The 20214-nt window shown below is 59.6% G+C and overlaps 1 protein-coding gene across 5 annotated transcripts in view; it reads left to right on the top strand.

Moving 5' to 3' along the window:
- Positions 1-19723, top strand: part of DIS3L2 (DIS3 like 3'-5' exoribonuclease 2) — a 372410-nt gene extending 352687 nt beyond the window's left edge. For 4 of the 5 annotated variants that reach the window (XM_057503433.1, XM_036912160.2, XM_036912150.2 and 1 more), the window contains 7 exons: positions 12453-12636; positions 13229-13315; positions 16189-16336; positions 16737-16867; positions 17035-17139; positions 18482-18583; positions 19219-19723. In XM_057503433.1, coding sequence (XP_057359416.1) covers positions 12453-12636; positions 13229-13315; positions 16189-16336; positions 16737-16867; positions 17035-17139; positions 18482-18583; positions 19219-19368 — 907 coding nt within the window. In that variant the 3' untranslated portion in view covers positions 19369-19723. Of the gene's footprint in view, positions 1-12452; positions 12637-13228; positions 13316-16188; positions 16337-16736; positions 16868-17034; positions 17140-18481; positions 18584-19218 lie in introns of those variants that run through there. The other variant, XR_005030205.2, reaches the window with a different exon arrangement.
- The last annotated feature ends 491 nt before the right edge of the window (positions 19724-20214 follow it).

Below are 20214 nucleotides of genomic sequence, written 5' to 3'. Positions count from 1 at the left end.
GTCACTTGGTGGGGGAGCTGGGCTGAGGCCAGGAGCAGGCCAAAGGCAGTGTGCAGGGCCAAGGGAGCTGCAGCCTTGATGCAAGAAGCCAAAACCCTCTTAGAGCTCAGCCCTCTGAGGATGCTGTCCCCAGTCAGAGGCTGGGCAAGGGGCTGACCTATAAGGCTATTTGAAATTGTTCTGACAGTGTGGGACCTGCCAGGGTAAACATGACAAGTGGCTGAATTCTTTGCCCAGCTTAGAGTTCAGTGAGAATGTACTCCCGTGGGACCAACTAGAGGGCTGTGTGAAGCTGCCAAGGGGTCACGGCAGCTCCCAGGGTAAGCTGCCAGACCCAGGCGTCTGAGGCCCCGCAGACGGCTCTGCCCTCCGTGTGACCCTGTGCGCCAGCGCGTTTCCACAGCTGGAGTGGGAGTAGCATTACCCAAAAAGAGGTCCACAGATGAAATAGGATGAAGTGGTCAGAACCTTTGAGCCCATAGCTAGTGGCAGGGCCGGTGGGTCATGGAACAGGAAGAGCAAATGTGCTCCACACCTGTGCTCATCGCAGTCGTACCCCAGACACCAAAAGAGGCCAGAGCCCCGGCAGAGATGAAGAGCTTGCACGAGGAGGCGGCGGCAGTGCGGGGATTTTAGTCCTATTCCTGCCCTCTTTGTCCTGCTGAACCAGAGAGAAGCACAGGCGAAGCAAGAGCCACAGATAAGACTTCCAGGGTCATGGAAGTGTCCCGGTCCAGCCACACTCGAAGGTGGCCTTGCGTGTGTGCCTGCCTGGTGCGACCAACACGGAGGCAAAGAGCAGAGCCGGGGGAAGCTCCGCCCTCTGAGGTCACTGAGGAGGCAGACAGCCAGGTCAAGGCGAGTGACCTTGGCCCTGCAGCTGCTTCGACCCTTGCTGAAGGGAGGAGGTGCTCTTGACAGGAGGAAGGACAGTGATGATGTGGCAGACCGCCTCAGGCGGCCATTCCCAGGTAGCAGTGTGGCCTTGGGGCAGGCCCTGTATTGAGGCCCCACTGCCAGCAGAGCCCATGGTCGGGCACACCAGGGAAACCCTGCTGCCCAATTCTCAGGAAGCTTCTGGCAGGCAGCGTAACATCACCTGAGGAAAAAGCAGTGGACAGGCATCTGGTGCCCTTGGTCTGTGATCCTGGGGGAGTCACACAAGCTTGGAGCCTCCCTTTGCTCATATGAACAATGAGGGATCTCGCTAGGACTTAAAAAAACAACATATTGCCATAGAAATATGAGGTTTTGGTCTTGTATAGACAAAACAAATAATTGCAGATAAAAACATATTTTGGTGAGTGCCTACCATATGCCAGATATTGTCCTAGGCCCTAGGAATTAAGGCAAACAGCTGTCTGAACCAGCCAGAGTGGTTAGTCTTGGACAGGGGTATCAGTGGCCCGAGAGGAGGTGAAATCCCAGGCGCTGGTGAGTGGAGACCCCGATGAGCGGGGCCAGGACGAGGCCTCAGTGTGAGAGGGTAGGTTGTGTCAGCGAGGAGCAAAGGGGCATAAGCAAGAAAGTACCGGAAAGTGGAGTCTTTCGCCCCATCTGGGCTGGACTGGGCAGAGGCTGGGGATCAGGGAGGGAATGCAAGAAGCCCCGGAGCCCTTGAACATATTAAATGTCTGTAGCGCTGGCTCCCAGAGGACCCTCACTCTGCCTTGGTCCAGGCTGCAAGACTGTATAAGATGTACTGTGTTTGAGGAAGCGATACCACCCGCCGCCCATGACTGGAGTTGTGGCCCACTCTGGGGTCTTTTTCACCATCAAAACCATAAAGAGAATGTTTAAGTCGTGAGGAATCCCTCGGGTGCCTTGGGAGACTGGAACCCTCGCAGCATGCCCAGGCAGATTCCCGAGCTGGCTTCCCAGCTCAAGGAGCCCTGACCAGGTCCCCAGGCCAGAGCACATCCTGCCTGGCATTGCCCCTGTTCCTCCTTACCCCTGGCCTTGGCCCAGGTGCACACAGGGGTCAGTGTGATGGGGGCTGGGTGGCGGAGGGGGATGATTGTCGCAGCCGGCAGGGCAGCAGCCCATGGGCAGCTCACCACACCCACCGCAGGGCTTCCCATGCACTGAGCACCTCCTTAGGCCTTGCTGCCCAGGGCTGCCCATTCAGGTCCCAATCTCTGGGCCTAGGGAGACACAGAAACACGGATGTCTTTATGGCTGAGGAGAGCCACTGCTTACCTGAAGAACTCAGATTCCTGTTTTGCTCATTCCAGAAAACCCTTTCTCCCTTTCCTTTTCCTCCATTTGCACCAGGTAGGCCTGGGCCTCAGCTGCCCTCACAGCCCCTCTGCACTGCTGGTTGAAGGCAGAGGACAGACTTTGGAGTCAAAAAGAACAGTGTCCAGACACAGCCCTGAGGCAGTCTGGTTATATGACCTATGTGGTCACCAAACTTGACCTCTCAGACACTTGGTTTCCCTAGGGCAGATTGGGACCAACACGCCCCTTCCCGCGCAAGGCTTTTGAGGATTCAATAAGAGAATGTTCACAGGAAGCCCAGCCTGAGACCCACCGCTGTTCTCATTTCCTTGTAGCATTTGAAAGTGACTGTATGGCTGGGTTGGCGGCCCTGCTGGAGGGGCCAAGAGCATCCCTGGGGAGGTGAGAAAAGTGGCTTTAACTTGCAAAGCAGAACAGTGGGTTGCCAGGAACATGTGTCTTGTCCTGTCTTACCTGTCCTTTGTAGTGTTTATGTGCATATATATATATGTGAGAGAGAGAGAGAAACTGCATTCCAGAAAACCCTTCTCTCCTGAGTACCTTCCTCATGCCCAAAGCCTAATTTTAAAATAAAAAGTGATCCCTCCCAATGTCAGTGACGACACAGCTGGCTCCTGTTGAGCTTTCCAGGCTGTGTCCCCTGTCCAAGGCTACAGAGCCAGCCCCCATTGTTGGACGGGGGCATGAAAAGGACCTAGGAGTCTGAGCAGGGCAGCAAAGCTGTTGGGGGACACCACAGTGGCTCTCCAAGATGGCCGGGTGTCTGCGCATCTTGGCCACGCCTCCTGGTCAGTGGCTCTAATTCCAGCTGGACGGCAGCTAGCAGCGGAAAAGGGCATGACACCGGCAGAGCCAGCAAGCCCTAACTACCCAGCTCTGCAAGACCACACAGCACAAACTGCCACCTGGTTCTGCTTAGAGGGGGGGTTTCTGCCTCCTCGGGCAGAGCCCTGAACCTCGGTAAGGGAGAAAGGCTCCACTGGCTTTATGCTGACAAAGGGATTTCTGCCTATCAACCTGCTCCCAGGCAAGCCCCCTCCGGTCCCTGCTGCAGCCACTGGGCCTCCCTTTGGCAGGGCCGAAGGGCCCTTTCTCCGGACGCTTAGCCCCTGGAGACTTCCTTTTGAGCTACAAAAACAAGCAGCTGAAACGTGCCTGCAGCGGCTGGGCCCCGCCTGCTGAACCTATAGAAGGCCCTGGAGTGGGTTCAGCCTCACAGAAGAGGAAACCTGGCTCCGGCCTCACCCGCAGGGCCTGTTATGTCTGGCTCCAGAGGCCCTCTCCTCTAGGGTTTTCCGTGCCTGTGAACTAGGCCCCATTCATTTCCCTGTGGTTTCATGGGAATGTCCAAAACGCTCAGCAGGTTGCAGCAAGCACAAGAGGAAAGGGGTCAGCAAGAGGCCCAAGCTGTGACATGTGGTCAGCCAGCGGTGGCAGCACCCTCCACTGGGCTGCACACAGCGGGGTGCCCAGCAGGCTGTGGGTGGGCACCCGTTGCTCCGTCTGCCGCATTTCCTCTGGTGCGCCCCCACTCACCCCACCCACTCTGCCTGCAGCTCCCTCTCTCCAGGCCTCCACTCTCCAGCTCCCAGGCCACCAGCTCCACCCTGGCCTGGCCAGGAGAGAACAAAGATCTCTTAAAGTCCCTCTTCCCCAGCACCTCTCCCATCACTACTCACCTGGCCGCTGCCTTCCCTTCTCACCCAGCTCCCGGGGCCCTCGCAGTTTCCCACCATGCTACCCTCAATTTAGGGCTGCTGGGAGAGCAGCAGGTCCCCTGCAAGGGCAGCCACCGCCCCCACCCCCAAGGCTGCTCAGCCTTGGAAAAGGGGCCAAGGACGGGTGCACAGCTCTGCTGAGAGGCCCAGCAGCTGGCTTCACGGTCACTGCAGAGCCCAGGGGCTCCCAGCCCGTGGTGAGGACATGCCCAAGTGAGGAGAACTGGTCTTCAGAAGAAAGGAATTTAAAACTGGCTGACAGGATTCTTACCAAATTTCCAAGTTAGCAGTTTTCACCAAGAGCTAATTGAACAGTCTCCGTGCGTGGCCTGATTCTATTTGCGTGAGATTCCCACAAAGCTGTGACACGTGCCCTGGGGGCTGAGGGCAGAAGAGGCCGTTTTAGTCTCTTGCTTGGTTTTGGTCTTTGAAAGTTGATGCATTTTCAGGTTTGGGCAGCAGCCACGCCACTCTTCCCTGGCTGCCCAGCTCCCCAGTTGTTTCCAGAGCCACTTTCTGAGTGTTCTGGGTATGGAAGGGCAGGGTGAGTTTCTCATGTGGTTTAGCTGGTAAAATGGATCTGGAAATGGAACGTCTTTGGAGGCCCAGCCACTTATGCCAGACAGGGCTGAGAGGGTAAGTGCAGAGGAGCAGGTGCGCAGGTCAGGGGCCCTCACCGTCAGGGCTGGGAGTGCAGCCTGCCTGTCAGCGCCAGGCCTGCGCTGAAGAGAGACCCTGCCACCAGCGCCAGCTACCGTCCACTCACCTACATGGGATGGGCTGAGCTCTCCGAGGGGAGAGCAGCCAGCTCTGCTGTGGTCAGCCCAGTGCTAACCTGTCTGGTCTGTGCCGGCCTCTGCCACGGTGCAGGCCGGCGCAAGGAGGCTGCCCTGTCCCTAGGCCTTTCTGAGGTAGCCACTGTCTTTGTTGACCTGAGGGGTACAAGCCTTTTTCTTCTCACCTATGCCCAGTGAACCTGAAAAGACAGTTTCAGGGACAGTGCCCCGAGGTTACCCAGCTGCTTCTCACTCAGGAGTTCTGGGGCTGCCTGTCCCCCGCACCACCGGCACAGCTCGGGACAAAGGGCCAGGGAATGTGGGGCCTAGCCCCACACTTCCCCTCACTGGCTGTGGCCTTGGGCAAGGCTCTTCTTTAAGGCCACTGGGACTCCAGGCATCCCACCCCTTCCCAGAGGCTAAGGCTGCGCCGGGCCCCCCTTCAGCAGGACTGCGCAGACTGCTACTCCTCTCCGCCCGGACCGCCCGCCCAGCCTCCCCCCACTCTGGGAGCTCTCAGCCCACGGGGGCCTCGGGCTTCCTCCCTGGACAGCCCCTCCACCGGGACACAGGCCGCTCGCATGCTCACCCCTACGTTCTTGCTCAGCGTTAGGTCCTTTGCCTCCGAAAACACATTCGGAGCAGTCTTTGGGATCCTAAAATGGCAATCAGAAGTCATCAGAGTTCCTCCGCACCCGCCCTTCAAACAAATCTATTCGGAGCTGTCTATGTTTGCTGGCCCCCCTCACCCTCTACACTTTGGTTCTCTGAATCAGCTTCCCCACTGCCGTCACCAGTGCCACGTGCTCCTACTTGCCAGACCCAGTGGCCTCTGCGCCGGAGCACCGTGGACAACTGCCCGGCTGGGCCTTGTTCCCTCCTCTCTCACCAGTCGCCTCTCAGCCACCCTGCCACCCTCTGAGCCCAGTGACAGCCTCTCCTGTCCCCAAAGCCCCTCCTGCATCTCTGGACTCAGCAGCCTGTCCTCTCTTGCTGCCTCAGGCTGAGGCTTTCCTCCCAGCTGCACCCACCATGCCCCACGGGCACCATACTCTTGTTCTCCACGTCCACCCCTCACTCAGCAGCCTTCCCCAGCTCCGCACCCAGCTCTCCAAACCCTTGCCAGTCATCCTCCCCCTCCACGAAGGCCTCCTTTCTTCCTTTACATCTTTAGTTTTCGAACAGGGCTGAGGCACTATGGTGTTTTTGCCTCCACGCCTTTACTGTGTCATCCCTTTCACGTAAGTATTTCCTTGCCATCTCTTGGAACTGATCTTTCAGTTGTGGATGTATCTCCCCACAAAAGGGGCAGCTTCTGGAGGGCGGGCCCAGGCCTTCTGTGTGAGCCTCGGCTGCTGCCCAGGCACTTGGGGGGCACGTCCCCTTTCCTTTCTGGACCTTCAGTTGCCCCTCAGAGAGGGAGGGATAAAAGCACCTCCTGGGGTTGTGGGGGAATTTAGTGGCTGCACCTAATGTGACATGTGTCACAGGTGCCAAGTGGGTGTCTCCTCCTTCTCTTGCCCAGGGCCTGAGTTAAGCCAGAGCAGCAGCTCCAGAAAGGTTTGAGGGTGAAAGCAAACCAGCAGATGAATGGCTCCGCATGGGAGGCCTACCACTGTGGGCTGTCTTAAATAACATTGTCCCGTCTTGTTGTAAGAGGGGACCTGCGGTCTCCAGATGACAGGAATGGGGACGGAGCTGCAGACGTCTCGCCTGGTTTGGGAATGGACTTGGTCAAGCTCTTTCCTTAGGCACAGCTTTAAGTTATCAACCCTTCCTGGCAGCAAGTGATAGGGGTCAGAAGTATATGCATGAGGGCTGTGTCCCCAAGTGGAAAAGGGCATGGTGGCAGGGACTCAGCCCTCCCGACTCCTGAATGTGCCCTGTCCTAGAAAGCCTTCCTTCTGCACAGATTCACTGAGTGTCTACACTGTGCACTGGGACCAGGGCAGACAGCATCTTGTGGGATGGGAGATGCAGCCAGTGATCAAGGAGGCAGTCACTGGTGTGGGCTAACCGCTGTGGTGGCACACACCTGGGATGCCCAGGAAGCGTATAGGGTGGGCTCCTCATGCTGCCTACTCAGAGGAAGAAAAAGAAATGAATGAAGAGTGGGTTCCAGGCTAAGTGAACAGCAGTGCAAAGGACAGAAGCCAGAAAGGGCCACAGGAATTCAGGCGGACTAAAATGTGAGGGATGGGAGCAGGGAGAAGGGGAAGGTGATCCAGGCACCGGACAGAAAAGCCTGGAAAACTTCATTTTACTGGAAGGTAGAGCCATCGTGAAGACAGTGGTAGCTGCTGAAGGGCTTTAGGCAGGAGAGGGATGTGACCAAATTTGCCTTCCAGAAAGAATGCACCATTTATGTGAAGAAGGGAACAGTGCAAAGCCTGACCAGAGAAGGGAGACCGGCTAGGAAGGGTGGGGGGCTGGACCAAGGCAGTGGCAGAAGGTTGGGAGAGCAGCAGAAGCCTCCAGGAACCTTGCTGTGTGTTTAGCCCAAATCCTAGCATCAGGCCACCCAGGCCAGTCACATCCATGGAATGCTTAATAACATAATGTTTATTTAAGACAAGGCACTTATATATTACAACCCAATTTTTCAGAAAAATAAATTGAAATTCAGAGAGGTTAAGAAATTTGTCTGAAACCACACAGCCAGTGAATGGCAGAGGTGGGATTCAAGGCCAGCTGCAGAGCTAGTAACCACTAGCCTCTCCTCCTCTCCAGAGGCATGGTCTGTGCACATGGGGCAAGGAGTGAGGTAGGGTCGGAGAGGTGCAGAGCAGGAGCCTTGCCATAGGACCCCGCCACCAGACTTAGCTTCATAAAAGTACTTGATTTGCATTCAGGCGATGTAGATTAGATTTCTAGTCCTCCACTCCACCATCCCACCCGAGGGCCTTCCATGGCCACAGATAAAACCAGACCCCTAGTAACAAAACAGAGCCAGGCATCTAGATAAGCAGAAAAACATTCAATCCAGTTCCTTGACAATGAAGGATGGGCAGCCTTCTTCAGAAAGGGCAGATGTTTTCGCCTATTATTTAGCCACTGTCTGACCCCTGCCAGGTAGTGTCCTTTCCCAAACATCATCGTTAAAGATGCAATACAAACAGCCTCATTCATTAGTGAGCCCCTAGCACTGCATCCACGCCACTCTAGTCCTTCCGTGAAGTCAGGATGCACTAGCACCTGAGAGGCAAGGGGATTTCCTGTAATAAAACTTTAGATGAAATAACTGCCTGGCATTTCATTTGTGTTCAGACTTTCTCCTTTAAATAACATTAACACAGGTTGGGAAACTGTTCTAGACCAAAGTCGCCTTTGCTGTGTGAGGAGTGTGCGTACTTGTATGTAGGTGGCCTATGGCCTTTCCCTGCTGTCTGCCACAGCAGGGAGGTACTCTGCCCCCTCTAGGCCTGCTCACGTCCTCCCTGGGATGAGAAGCCCCCTCTGCCCTCCCCTCCGGCTCCTGGAGGCCCAGAGCGCAGGCAGGTGGGATGCTGCAAATGCCTGCTGACCGGTTTACCTGCTGGCCTTGCCCGCAGCTGGCCTTACAGCTGCCTGCCCCAGCACAGCCCACCCCAGCCCCCAGAGTCATGGCCCCCCGGTGGCACCAGGCTCCACATGCTCCGCAGATGCCAGGACTGGGACCATGGCCCTGTCTCTGTCTCCATCTGTGGTGTCCATTCCTGAGCCCCTGTTTAGAGATTGCCAGGCAGTCGCTGAGTTCCCGCTGCCCACCCCCTGGCAGGCCTGCACCCCTCCTGCCGTGGGAGTGGAGGTGGGCTGTCAGTGGGCAGGTCCCAGGTCCAGGAGCGAGGGCTACAGCCAGGGTTCCCAGACCTGAGCACATGGTGCTTGCTCTCAGGGGCACGTCCTACCCACCTAGGATAGCTCAGGGCATCGTCAGAAGTCTGGCTGCCAGGCCTGTGCCTGCAGCTCCGACCCCGAAAGGGGAAGGAGCTCAGAGTGAAGGGGTGCTTGCTGCCGGGCCGGCTCTTGGAGCTGCTCTCCTCATCTTCCTGCCTTTCTCCCCCCGACTGAGTAAAGCCCTCAGCCTGAGAGCTGCCTTTGACTAAGGGGAAGAACACTGACTGGGACCACAGGGACCCCTGGACCTTGGGTTGCAGGACTGCAGTGCATAAACTAAGGCTCTTGCCTGCCCACAAGTTGCTGGAGTCTGAGTGGGTCCTGCCACGTCCCAGGCCCTGCGGAAGGAAGATGCTGGGGGCCCCCTGCTGCCTGTCCTTGGAACTGACCTCTGGCAGGGACCTGTTGAGCTGGGTGAGGGGGGGACCTGTGGTGACCCCACATCAGGGCAGTGACCCCCACCCCCACCCCCAGTACTGGCCAGCCCAGCTCTCCCTCCTGGGGGTGCCTGGCCGCATTTTGGGCAGTGAATCCTGGGCTCAGTGGGATCTGGCCACTGGCCGCCTAGTGTCTCCTCGGCCTCCCTGCTCCTGTGCGCCCGCACACCCCGAACCCCAGCACGGCTCCACCCGCACACCTGCTTCTGCCTTCTCATGCTCACCCGTTTGTGTGTTCTCTCTACCCCTCCCGCTCCCACCTGCTGGTAGAAGAAGGATTTTAAGGACAGGTTGTTGGGAATTGGTCCCTGCAGCCAGCCTAGAGGCACTAATGAGCCATGGCAGCACCCAGGGAATCTGGGCTTATCGCTGCACCACCTCCCAGCTCGGTGACACTGATGTTCTTCTGGGGTGAATGCTTGGCGTCAGCGAACTGTCTCGGAGAGGGTTCCACAGGCTGCCCTCTTAACTCCTGCCCCTCTGTTGTGAGGATGGGGCTGAAACACTCAGAGGAAAGTGGAATCCCCCAGGGGCACCAGGGGACCTGTCAAGGTCAGCCTGTGTCCAAAGCTTTGTGAGGCTTTTTTCTCAGAGTTAACAGGAGCACACTTGTTTGTCTGTCACCTCAGGTGACCTGTGGGACTGCAGTAGGGGTCATGGAGGACAAGCAGTGGGGTCACAGGAGTAATTGCTTAACTGGGTTCTGTTCACACTGCCTGGGGCCCTGGGCTGTGGCCCCACCCTCCCCATCCCTTCCCTCCTGTTCTCACCTGAGACCATGAGAGGCCCCGTGGAGAGCCTTGCAGCAACTGGGCACAGGAGCACGGCCCTCCCTGGGGACTGACGGACCCCAGCATCCAGTGCCTTTGACCCGAGCGAGGTGGGAGTGGTGGATCGGGGAACATGCTGGAGCCGCTCCAGCGCAGCCCGGCTACTTTGCCCTGCGCGGCAATCCCTAGCCTGCAGCCTGACCACAACCCTGCCGTGGGGCCATGCTGCCCCCTGCTGGCCACCATGGCAAAATGCAACCCAGGGTCAGCCCCAAGGTTATAGTGTTCGTCCTCACCCGGGCCTGTGGTTGGGCTGGAGACTGCAAGGCTCCCGTGGACTGTGTAGCCCCTGCTCTCAAGGATTCCCAGACTGCTTGAGGAGACACGTGTAGAACTGCCTGGCACACAGCTATGTTTGTTGAATGAATTAATAAATGAGTGTATGCATCTGAAACATTTAGGTGATAAAAAGCCTGTAGTGTCTGACCAAAAGCAGACAGTAAATCAACCCAGACATATATCAGGCAGGAACAGAGACTCCTCCTGGGCTGACAAGATGTAAATATGAGAACCAGCTACAAAGTGTCAAAAGGTGCTAGACTTTAGCGGGTGACCATGGAGCAGCCTGGCCCCTCTTGCCGAGTGGCTGGCTGAGCAGTAAGTACCTGGAGGCACGGAAAGGGCCTACAGGGAGGGCGGGGAGAGGCAAGAAAGGGGAATGAATGGCGGTGACGAAAATCACAGGGCACCTTGGGAAGACCCCGGACCAGCTCTTTGGCACGGAAGGTAAGGAAAGAGGAAAGCACCGCCCGTGTGTTGAGGCCGATGCCATGCCAGGCACAGGGTCTGCCCTTAAGACGTGTATCATTCCCATCGGTTTTCACAGCCCCCCTATGAAGCAGGTGCTATTACCCATGTTCTGCATTTGAGAAAAGGAAGCTCAGAAGAGGTCTGGCCTTGTTTGGGGTCCTGCAGCAAGAGCATGGTAGAGCCAGAAATCAGGTTGGCTCTTAGGAGACGTGCGGGTTGGGTTCAGGTGTTTGAACTCAAGGCTTTTCAGCAGGAAGTGATATGTGCACAAAGACAGACTGCGGGTGGGAGGCAGAATGGCCATTACTGTAAGTCGGGGGGAATAGAGAAACTCATCCCTCACACGGGGTTTCCTGCATGGTACAAGGGCCAGCGGAGGCCTGATGCACTCAGTCCTATGCCCAAGCTGTACCCCTGGCCCATCCAAAGCTGGCCCTGCAGACTTGGGGCTAGCAGAGCAGGACTTGGGGCGGCCTCCTTCCCAGGCCCAGGCCTGGCCCGGGCCCATCTGGTGGTACCTTTCCACACTTCCAGCACGACATTTTCACAGCTGTTCTTCCATGTAGAGAGGACTCTAGGAGAGACAGGTGTGCCCTCCACAGCTTGCAGACTGAGCCACACTTCTGCCCAGGCAGGCCAGTCGGAGGGGAAGGGGGCTCCGCAGTCACGCCCTCTCTCCCCGTCACTCACTGCTTTTCTTTCCAAGAGCTTGGTGAGGCGAGGAGGCCAACCCTGCAGCAGTACCCACACCTCCAGGGAGCGGAAGTTTTTCTCAGGCCTCTGGCTACTGCCAGGTCGGCCAGAGCTTTCTCCCTGATCTCTCGCCTCTGTGGGAGAAGCACAGACTTGACATGCAGCCTGGAGGTTCCGATTAAAGGCAGAGGAGTCTCCGCTAAACTGGGCAGGGCTTTCCCCACACGACGTCGCCTAGCCGTGATGGTTCAGGTTGTGCCCAAGCCCCCTTCCAAGAGGCTTCAGCTCCGGCGCACACTTGTGATCCACTTACACTTATCCTTCTGCAGGGCTCAAGTAGGGAGCACAGCACATGGGCCTCACACTCCAGATTTGGAGGTTGGGGGTGTGCTGGCCTCAGGCCTCTATGATCCAGTTTCCCATTTCACTGGATTCCTCCATTTGGGTGCACCTCCTCCATCACCCACCAGTCCCTGCCCTGCCCATCACTGCCCCCACTCTGTCCTTGGCATGCCCTGGTGTTTTCATTTGGAGCTGTAATCTGTTCCTGCTTATTGTTGATTCTAACACTCAAATGAAGCAAAACTAGAGTGTTAACTCCTAAGAGGTTGACTCTGGGGTTTGAGCACAGCACCAACATGTTTGCGTTGTCTCAGAATTTGTGATTCCCTTCTTGCTGTCTGTGACTCCCCTGTTCATCTTCAGAAACCCTCATCTCCCCCAGGGTGAGGGGAAAGGGGGCCCACACTCCTGGGAGCAGGGGGCCCTGGGTCTGCTCACCACCTTCGGCACACCCCCGGGGAGCTCCCTGGGTTCTCATGGCGGGCCCAGGCACGTTGTCTCCTTACGGCTGAGCATTCTGGGTGCTGGTCATTCAGCAGAGACCTCCGTCAGGCACCTTCTGCTGGCCTGGCCAGTGTCCTTGCCCTCTCAGAGCCCCATCTATGGGGGGATAGCACACAAACTACTCCATCAGAAGGGAGGAACAGCACAGAGGGAGGGGCATGCGAGAGAAAGCAGCTGGGAAGAACAAAGCAGATTAGATGGCAGGGGGGCACTTTTAGGCTGAGACTAAAGGGGCGAGAGCGCCAGCCAGCCTGGAGCCCTGACCCGGAGCTTGCTCCCCTGCAGGCTCGTGGAGGAGTTCATGCTCTTGGCCAACATGGCAGTGGCCCACAAGATCCACCGTGCGTTCCCCGCACGAGCCCTGCTGCGCCGGCACCCCCCACCCCAGACCAAGATGCTAAGCGACCTGGTGGAATTCTGTGACCAGATGGGACTGCCCATGGACTTCAGCTCCGCTGGGGCCCTCAATGTGAGTGCCGGGGGCCGGGGCCCAGGGAGAAGCCCTGCTTGAGGAGGAGGAGGCGGGCCTGGAAGGTGGGGTGTGTTCCAGCAGGTTCTCCCTGCAAGGGAGGGAGGCCCTGGGAAGAAGGCCTTCAAAGAGGCCCTGACTGCGCACTCCATTAGACCAGGCCGAGGGAAGCCACTCGGGGTTCAGCCGAGGGGCAGGGGCCCAGCGGCCAGGGAATGTGTTTTGTGGCAGGTGGTGGCAGGTGCTGCCTGCCTGGCGCTGACCCTCATAAGGCTCAGGCACCCACGGCCTTAGCTCTGACCACAGAAGGAGACCGTTCCCATCTGTGCCTCAAGTCTGGACTAGGGAAGGGGTCAGACAGCTGAGAGCCAGTGTGTCCTAGCTGGCCAGCTAGACAAAGAAGATGCGACGCTCAAGGCAGGCATATACGGAGCACAGGCTGGGGCCCCCGCACCCCACCCATGGCCATCTGAGCAGGGCTGGGCCCTTCAGCTGACCCTTCCCCGGGCCAGGTCTCAAATGGTCAGTGGGTGACAGGGACCCCAGAGCCTCTCCCCAAGCCTGACTGCGTATCGCATGGGATTGCTTCTAGAAAAGTCTGACCAAAACATTTGGAGATGACAAGTACTCACTGGCCCGGAAGGAGGTACTCACCAACATGTGCTCCCGGCCCATGCAGGTAAGGAGAGCTCTGGTCCCCCTCTCCAGCCTTCTCTCAGGAGCACCCATGCCCTCCGCACAGCCAGATGACCAGGGAGGGGGCAGGGCACCCCCAGGCAAATATCTAGGGCAGGGGGGTATCCCAGGCTCTGGAGCCTGATCTGCCCCCCATGCAGACGCCTGCCTCCCCTGCTAGAGAACAGCTTGCAAGGGCCCATCAGAGGGCCACTTTGAGCCCCCCACCCCCTCCATGGCCTCTAGGACTCAGTTTCCCAGCAGACAGCAGGGAGCCGCCACAGGGCATGCACCAAGCCTTCAATGCACCGTCCCCACAGACCAGACCAGCTCGGGGAAGGGAGTGGAGGCTGCTCAGCAACTTGGGGCCGGGGGACCTTGGAGCGGACTATCTCCCATGGCTGCCTGCCCAGGGGAGTGGTCATCAGCCCCCAGTGTGGCCTGCGGACCCCAGGCAGAGAAGTCTTCCTCTCACCAGCCAGAAGAGGAGTCAGGCTATGGGCCTGTCCACAGGCACGATGTCCGTCTCCCAACCCGGGAGGTAGAGGATGGGCGCTCCTGGCAGCCTGCCCTGGCCCTTTGAGGCCTGAGCCTCTTGGGAGGGAACCACCCCAGTGGACCGTCAGGTCAGCAGGAGCTGGATGCTAATGGGGTCAGTCTGCCGCCAGCCCAGCCAGGTGACAGACCATTTCCAGGGGCTCTGTCACTCTGCAAATTCAACCTGTTCACAAGAACCAGATCCCCTCAGCCGGCTACAGCTGATTTATTTTCTGACACCCCATAGCTCTGCCAGGAAGGAGCCATTAGCACCCATTTGGGTCTGGCTGCCTCTATCCTGCCCCCGGCTAAGCACCTGAAAGCACCCCATGGTGGGGCTGGTGGGGCACAGGGGTGCCAGCGGCTGCCAGCTTGACCCCACTCTGCCATCTGGTTGACCCGAGACACAGTAGCCCCTGGGTCCCAAGAGCTGCCCCCCAGCCGTGCCTAGCAGGACCGTCAGGGCCCGGTCCCCTGCCTCCCAGCCTTCGGATGTCATCTACTTCTGAGGTCAAACCAGCCCTGAAGCTTCAAGAAAAGGAGCCTTCTCCTGAGTCACCCAGAGCCTGCGAAAGACAACTGGCCTTGCCTGCCGGTGACCTCAGAGGCCAGCCTCTGCCTGGGGACCTGCTGGCGGTGTGACTGGGGCGTCTGTGCTGCCCTGTTCTCCCAGCTCTGGGAACTGGGGCAGGGGCGGGACCAGGCAGGGGCGGCAGCAGTGAGCACAGACGTCCCAAGCAAGCTGCTGAAACAGGACACCGGGGCCGTGCCACGGACGGCTAGCCACTGTGCGGAAGCCACGGACCCCGCCCACCCCATCTTGCCCAGAGACGCCTTCGCCAGGCAGGAAGGGAGCCCAGCCCTCTGGGCAGCTCATCTGGGGAGCGGGGCCACTGCTGAGAACAAAGCCCAAACACGGCTGGGCATGGAGGCTGCCCCCACCTCCCCCAGCGACTTGCCCTGGGTATAACCCAGGGCCCAGCAGGTGCTGGGAGGGAAGCAGACGTGGGGAGCCGAGCAGGTCACCACCAGCTGCGCCCTGGACTCCAGGGCTCACCTACACAGAGTGACTAGAGCCGGCTGTCCCTTTGGCCAAGTGCACAGGAGGGCGTGAGGGTGTAAGAGTGTGAGCAAGCAGCAGGGGGCCGAGCAGGGGACACATTAGTGAGTGACTCTGGCCCTCAGTGAAGAAGCTTGTCACTTGCTCCTGGACAGCTGCAGCACCCTTGATTGCCACCCTGGGCCGCTTGGGGACTCCAGGGCAAGCAGCTCCAGGGACTGTGGCCCCTGAAGGCCCCCAGGACAGCATGACCGCCCCAGTGTGGGGCTGTCTGCTGGGCCCTAGAGAGGCCTGGCACCTCTTTGCCCCTGTCATAACTCCTGTCCCGCAGAAGGGCCTTGTGAACTCAGACCTCTGGGTCTTGGCCCCAGGACAGGTTGTCAGGGACAAGAAAGGCTAAGGCTGGCAGACCAGCAGACTTCTTCCCTTGACTGGCCAGAGGTGGAAAACTGGGGGACGCAGAGGTGCCAGGGTGCGGGTATGGCTTTCAGTAGGTCAGGGATCGTGGCCAGAGAGGAAGAGCCAGGCGCCCACTGCCCGTTTGCTCGCGGGTGATACGCCTTCTCTGCTGCCTCCTGTTCCGGCCAGGTAGTGGTGCTGGCCTTGGTGGCCTCGCAGAGTCCGCGGCTTCCTCAGCCCCTACCTCTGCCTCCACAGGGCGGCACCTGCAGCCCCTGGTCCAGCGTGGCCACAGGCCTCCTCACCTCCTCCCCATTCCCGAGTCAGCCACCCAGCCCTGATGGGGAAGGGCAGAATAGCAACAGTTTCTTCCTCGTGTTCCTGGCACTAGCAGCCCCCTTAAACTCAGCAGTGGCAGGCCTTGGGGGGGATGAGCTCCTTCCTGGCTGCCCTCAGACTTCAGCACATAGACAGCCCCTCCCCAAGGGCTCGGGTGGCCGGCCCCGCAGGGCTCTGAGGGAGGCCATCCAGCATCGTGAGGGTTCCCAGCATCCCCCTGTCCTCAGAGGAGGTGGGCTGGACCCCTTGCAGGGCTCTCTGGCCTGTCTTCAGTGCTGCTACCATGAGAGCATCTGGGCAGCCCAGGGCAAGGCCTTCATCAGGAGAGAGGCGTGGGCACCATGTGGCTCCACCCAGCCTCGTGCCACCCTCTTGTGTCCCCTTACATGGCATGGCCCCTGGCTGCCTCGGGCCTGCAGGGCTCTGCTCAGCTGCCTGTGGCCTGGTGGGTCAGTCCTCACCAAGACTGCCCAAGTGTCACACACCCTGGCAAAGCAAACCTGACCAGCCTGGCTAGGCTCTAAGACTCACCCCACCCCCAGATGGCGTTGTACTTCTGCTCGGGGGTGCTGCAGGACCAGGCACAGTTCCGGCACTATGCCCTCAACGTGCCACTCTACACACACTTCACCTCACCCATCCGCCGCTTTGCCGACGTCATAGTGCACCGGCTCCTGGGCGCTGCGCTTGGTAAGGGGCATGACACGGGGGTCAGTGCAGGCCTGTGCCTGGTTATGTGATGTGAGTGCCCAGAGTGGGTGCCCAGTGGCCAGAGGCCACACTGTTGTGGCTGTGGAGGCCCCAAGGGGTGCCAGCCTGGGCCTGGAAACTCTGCCTCCTGTGAGCATGTGCTAAGAGAAGCTATAATAGGGCTCATGTGAAGCCCTATGCAAGGCCAGTCTCAAGGGCCCAGCTGTGGCCAGCCCTCCTTTCTCAGCCCTCCAGAGCTGGGCATCAGGGAGGCCTCTCGTCTGCATGGGCTTCCCAGGCCCCAGCCTGCCTGGGCCAGGCACACCATGCCGCCCATCACCTGCTGCAGCCGGCATACACACAGCACTCTGCCAGCAGCCTCCAACCACCCTCCTCCCAGGCTACAGGGAGCTGCCAGACCTGGAGCCCGATGCCCTGCAAAAGCTGGCCGACCACTGCAACGACCGCCGCATGGCGTCCAAACGTGTGCAGGAGCTCAGTACAGGCCTCTTCTTTGCCATCCTGGTCAAGGTGAGACCACCAGCCTGGTGCCCCCTTTCCCCGCCCCTGCCCCACCTCCCCTCCTGGGCACCTGCTCACAAGGAGCCCTCAAGGAATGCAGGGGCTTCCACATCTGGGGGGGCCCTGGGCGATGCCACAGCCCATGGCCAGGCCTTGGCTGGTGCTCTGCCCCACAGGAGAGTGGCCCCCTGGAGTCGGAAGCCATGGTGCTGGGCGTCCTGAACCAAGCCTTTGATGTTCTGGTGCTACGCTATGGGGTGCAGAAGCGCATCTACTGTAACGTGAGTGTGGGGGCCACCCAGGCCGAGGTCAGGGCCCTTCTGGCCAGGCAGAGTGCAGCTGTGGGTGCAGAGAAGCTCATCTGCCATGACATGAATGCCCAGAGGCTTCGAGGCTGCAGTGGAGGGCCTTCCCTCCTCTCTCAGGCACACCCAGCTGTCTCACCTGCCTGCCCCTGCTCCCCCTGCTGGAGCCTCCTCTGTACGTCCCTAGCATCTGGTCCTGGCCTAGGGACAGCCCTTGGTAGACACACAAGCCTGGAGGATGGGAGCAGAGGCCTTGTCCCATCCACCGTGGAGAACACAGGCTGTGGTGGTGACGCCACACCCATCACTTGGCTCCGAGCTGTGCTGGGCACGTGGCGACAGAGGCCAAGGCCCTCCCCTTGCTCCCCTCCTGACCCAGTGCCATGCCAAGACACCCAGTGGTACCTGCCTGGAATGAGGCATCCGGGCCAAGAGTTGGACTTGGGCCTTTTCCCCAAAGACCCAGCCGAGCACGCAGGCTTGGGAGGTGTTTGTGTTAGGGATGTAAGGGAAGGAAAGACCAGAGACAATGGTCCGTGGCCACTCTGGAAGCTGTGTCCCCTGAAGAGGAGGAGGAGGCCAGCCCTTGCCCTGGGTCCTGCCCCAAGTGGCTCTTCATTCAAGGTTCTTTCCAAGGGTGCATGGTGCCTGAGGGACCTGTTCCAGCTGACCCTGTGGTTAGCAGACCACCACCTGGCCGCCTGGCCCTGGCTTTGAATTTCCCAACATCCAAAGCACTTTGGGGCATGCAGAACCCAGCACACAGTGTGGACTAAACATGGCATTAATAAAATGAAGGGAAGCAGAAGAGACAGAATGGAGTCCAGCTGGACTCGGAGGAAGTTGCCATCTAAGCCGTCTCTGCAGACAGCCCCGCCCTCAGTCTGTGCTAACAGACCTGCGCCAGCAGGGGGCAGCCGCTCCCCAGCCTCAGGTGCCGGGGCCCTCGGCCCCACGTGGGCCCGCCCGGAGGCGCCTGGACAGACTCCACCCTCCGGAAAACGCGGGGCCGCCGGCCCTCCCAGGCCCTGCCCCTGTCCCTGTCCCTGTCCCTGTCCCTGTCCCTGTGTACCTGGTCCCCCTCAGCCAAGGCCTCAGCCAGAGATGCCCTGACAGGGCGTCTCCGCAGCTGGCCAGGGGCAAGAGGAGGGTGGGGCGGTCCCCGGTCAAAGGCCAAGCAGCCAGCTGCTGGGGGGCAGGGCAGGGAGCTTCCTCAAGGCCAGCCAGAGGTCAGCCGAAGCTGCCCCCACGCAGCGGCGTAAAGGTCAGAGGTTAGGCAGCTGGGCTGAGGCCTGAGTCGCGGTGTGTGCACCCGCAGGCACTGCCCCTGCGGTCCCACCACTTCCAGAAGGTGGGCAAGAGGCCGGAGCTCACGCTCGTCTGGGAACCTGAAGACCTGGAGCAGGAGCCGGTGCGGCAGGTCAGCCGGGGGGCAGGGCCGCTTCTCCAGACCAGCGCTGCGCCCCGGCCCACCCCCCAGCTCCGGGTGGGCTCTCCTGCCTCCCTGCGCGTCCCCTCCGGTCCCCGCCCGCTGCACTTGGCCTGGCTGGTGGGAGTCCAGGCTCTACATGCCAAGGCCAGCAATGGCTCACCCACACCAGCTCCTTTGGGCCACGGCTTTCCGGTACCACCTTCCCTCGGGGCACCCACTGGGGAGAGGTGGGGGGCTCCGCCTATTCCTCAAAATCAAGGTTCTTAACTTTGGGGTCCTTTTGAGAATGATAAAAGCTATGGACCTCCTACCCCAAGAAATTCTCTCTAAGGGTTTTCACCTGCAGCTCTGCAGACGGCCTGAGCCCAGGGTCCTTCCCTGACCCTGAGCGCTCATCACGCACCAGGTGCCGCGCGCCCCAGGCTCTGGCTCTTTGACCTCTCCCCGTGTCCTCAGCACCTGAGCGGGCTCATCCTACAGATGGGTGCATGGGGGCCTGGAGGGGCACAGCGTGTGGTCCCAGGGGCCCACCTGGGTGGGCAGTGCCTTTGCAGCCCGTCCCTCCTGTCCCCCTGGGCCCACCCTCAAAACTTGCCCACCACGTGGGCTCTGCCGTGCCACAGGTGGTCAGCATCTTCAGCCTGGTGGAGGTGGTGCTGCAGGCGGAGGCCACGGCCCTCAAGTACAGCGCCATCTTGAAGCGGCCAGGCACTGAGGCTCTCCTGGGCCCACAGTACGAGGAGTGTGACAACGACAGCGAGCGAGAGGACTGACCTCCATCCATCCCGCCGCCCCCGCCCATGCCCCTGCCCCACCTGCCGGCTTTTAGGAATGGGACCTTTGACACCAAAGGGGATTTTTAATTTGTTTTTTAACAACTCAGGGTTTTGTTTTTATTTTTTTCATTCTATTTTATTTTTGCAACTCAGTTTTTAAATGAACTGGAGGGGAGAGGGTGGGGCTGATGCCCGGCCAGTGCTTATCCAAGCGGAGCAGGACCCGGTCCTCCTGGCCGGCCGGCCGCCCTCTGCCAGACCATCCACTGCCTTCCCTGCCCATTTAAAGCCCAGGAAACCGGGGGTTTTCAGCAAATCAGTGTCATGGAATAAAATCGAGTGTGAAGTGCCATCTGGTGTGTGGGGCGCCACTGGGAGGCCAGGGCAGCAGGGTGCTCGGAGCTCAGGACAGGGGCCCGGCTCAGGCCCCGCCCCTCACAGCTGGCCAGGGTCGCCCCCTCAGCCTTAACATCGGTCCCAGTGTGAGTCGCAGAGCTGGCTGCCTGGCAGATTGATGTCAGCGCCTCATTCTGGCTGATTAGAAGTGTAATTAGTATGCAAGACAGCAGGCTCACCCTCACCCTGCTGCCTGTGGGGGTGGCCGTCCCGCCCCCACCACTTCCTCTCTGCCTGCAGGCCCCACACAGCCTGAGGAAGCAGCACGGGGCCTGCAACCCCCCCAGTCCCTAGGCCTGAGCTCCAGGTGGCCCTGGCCCCACACCTTGGTTCAAGCCGGTGCCTCAGCACCTCCAGTGCCAGTCCTGTGTCCAGGAGCGCCAGGCAGACATGGGGACAGAGAGGCCTGGCCTGCGGAGGCAAGGAAGGCCTCAGGCTGGCCTCTCC

Source organism: Manis pentadactyla, chromosome 6 (assembly GCF_030020395.1).
Source record: "Manis pentadactyla isolate mManPen7 chromosome 6, mManPen7.hap1, whole genome shotgun sequence".
In the NCBI taxonomy this organism is placed as follows: Eukaryota; Metazoa; Chordata; class Mammalia; order Pholidota; family Manidae; genus Manis; species Manis pentadactyla.
This window is presented reverse-complemented; position numbering and strand designations above follow the sequence as displayed.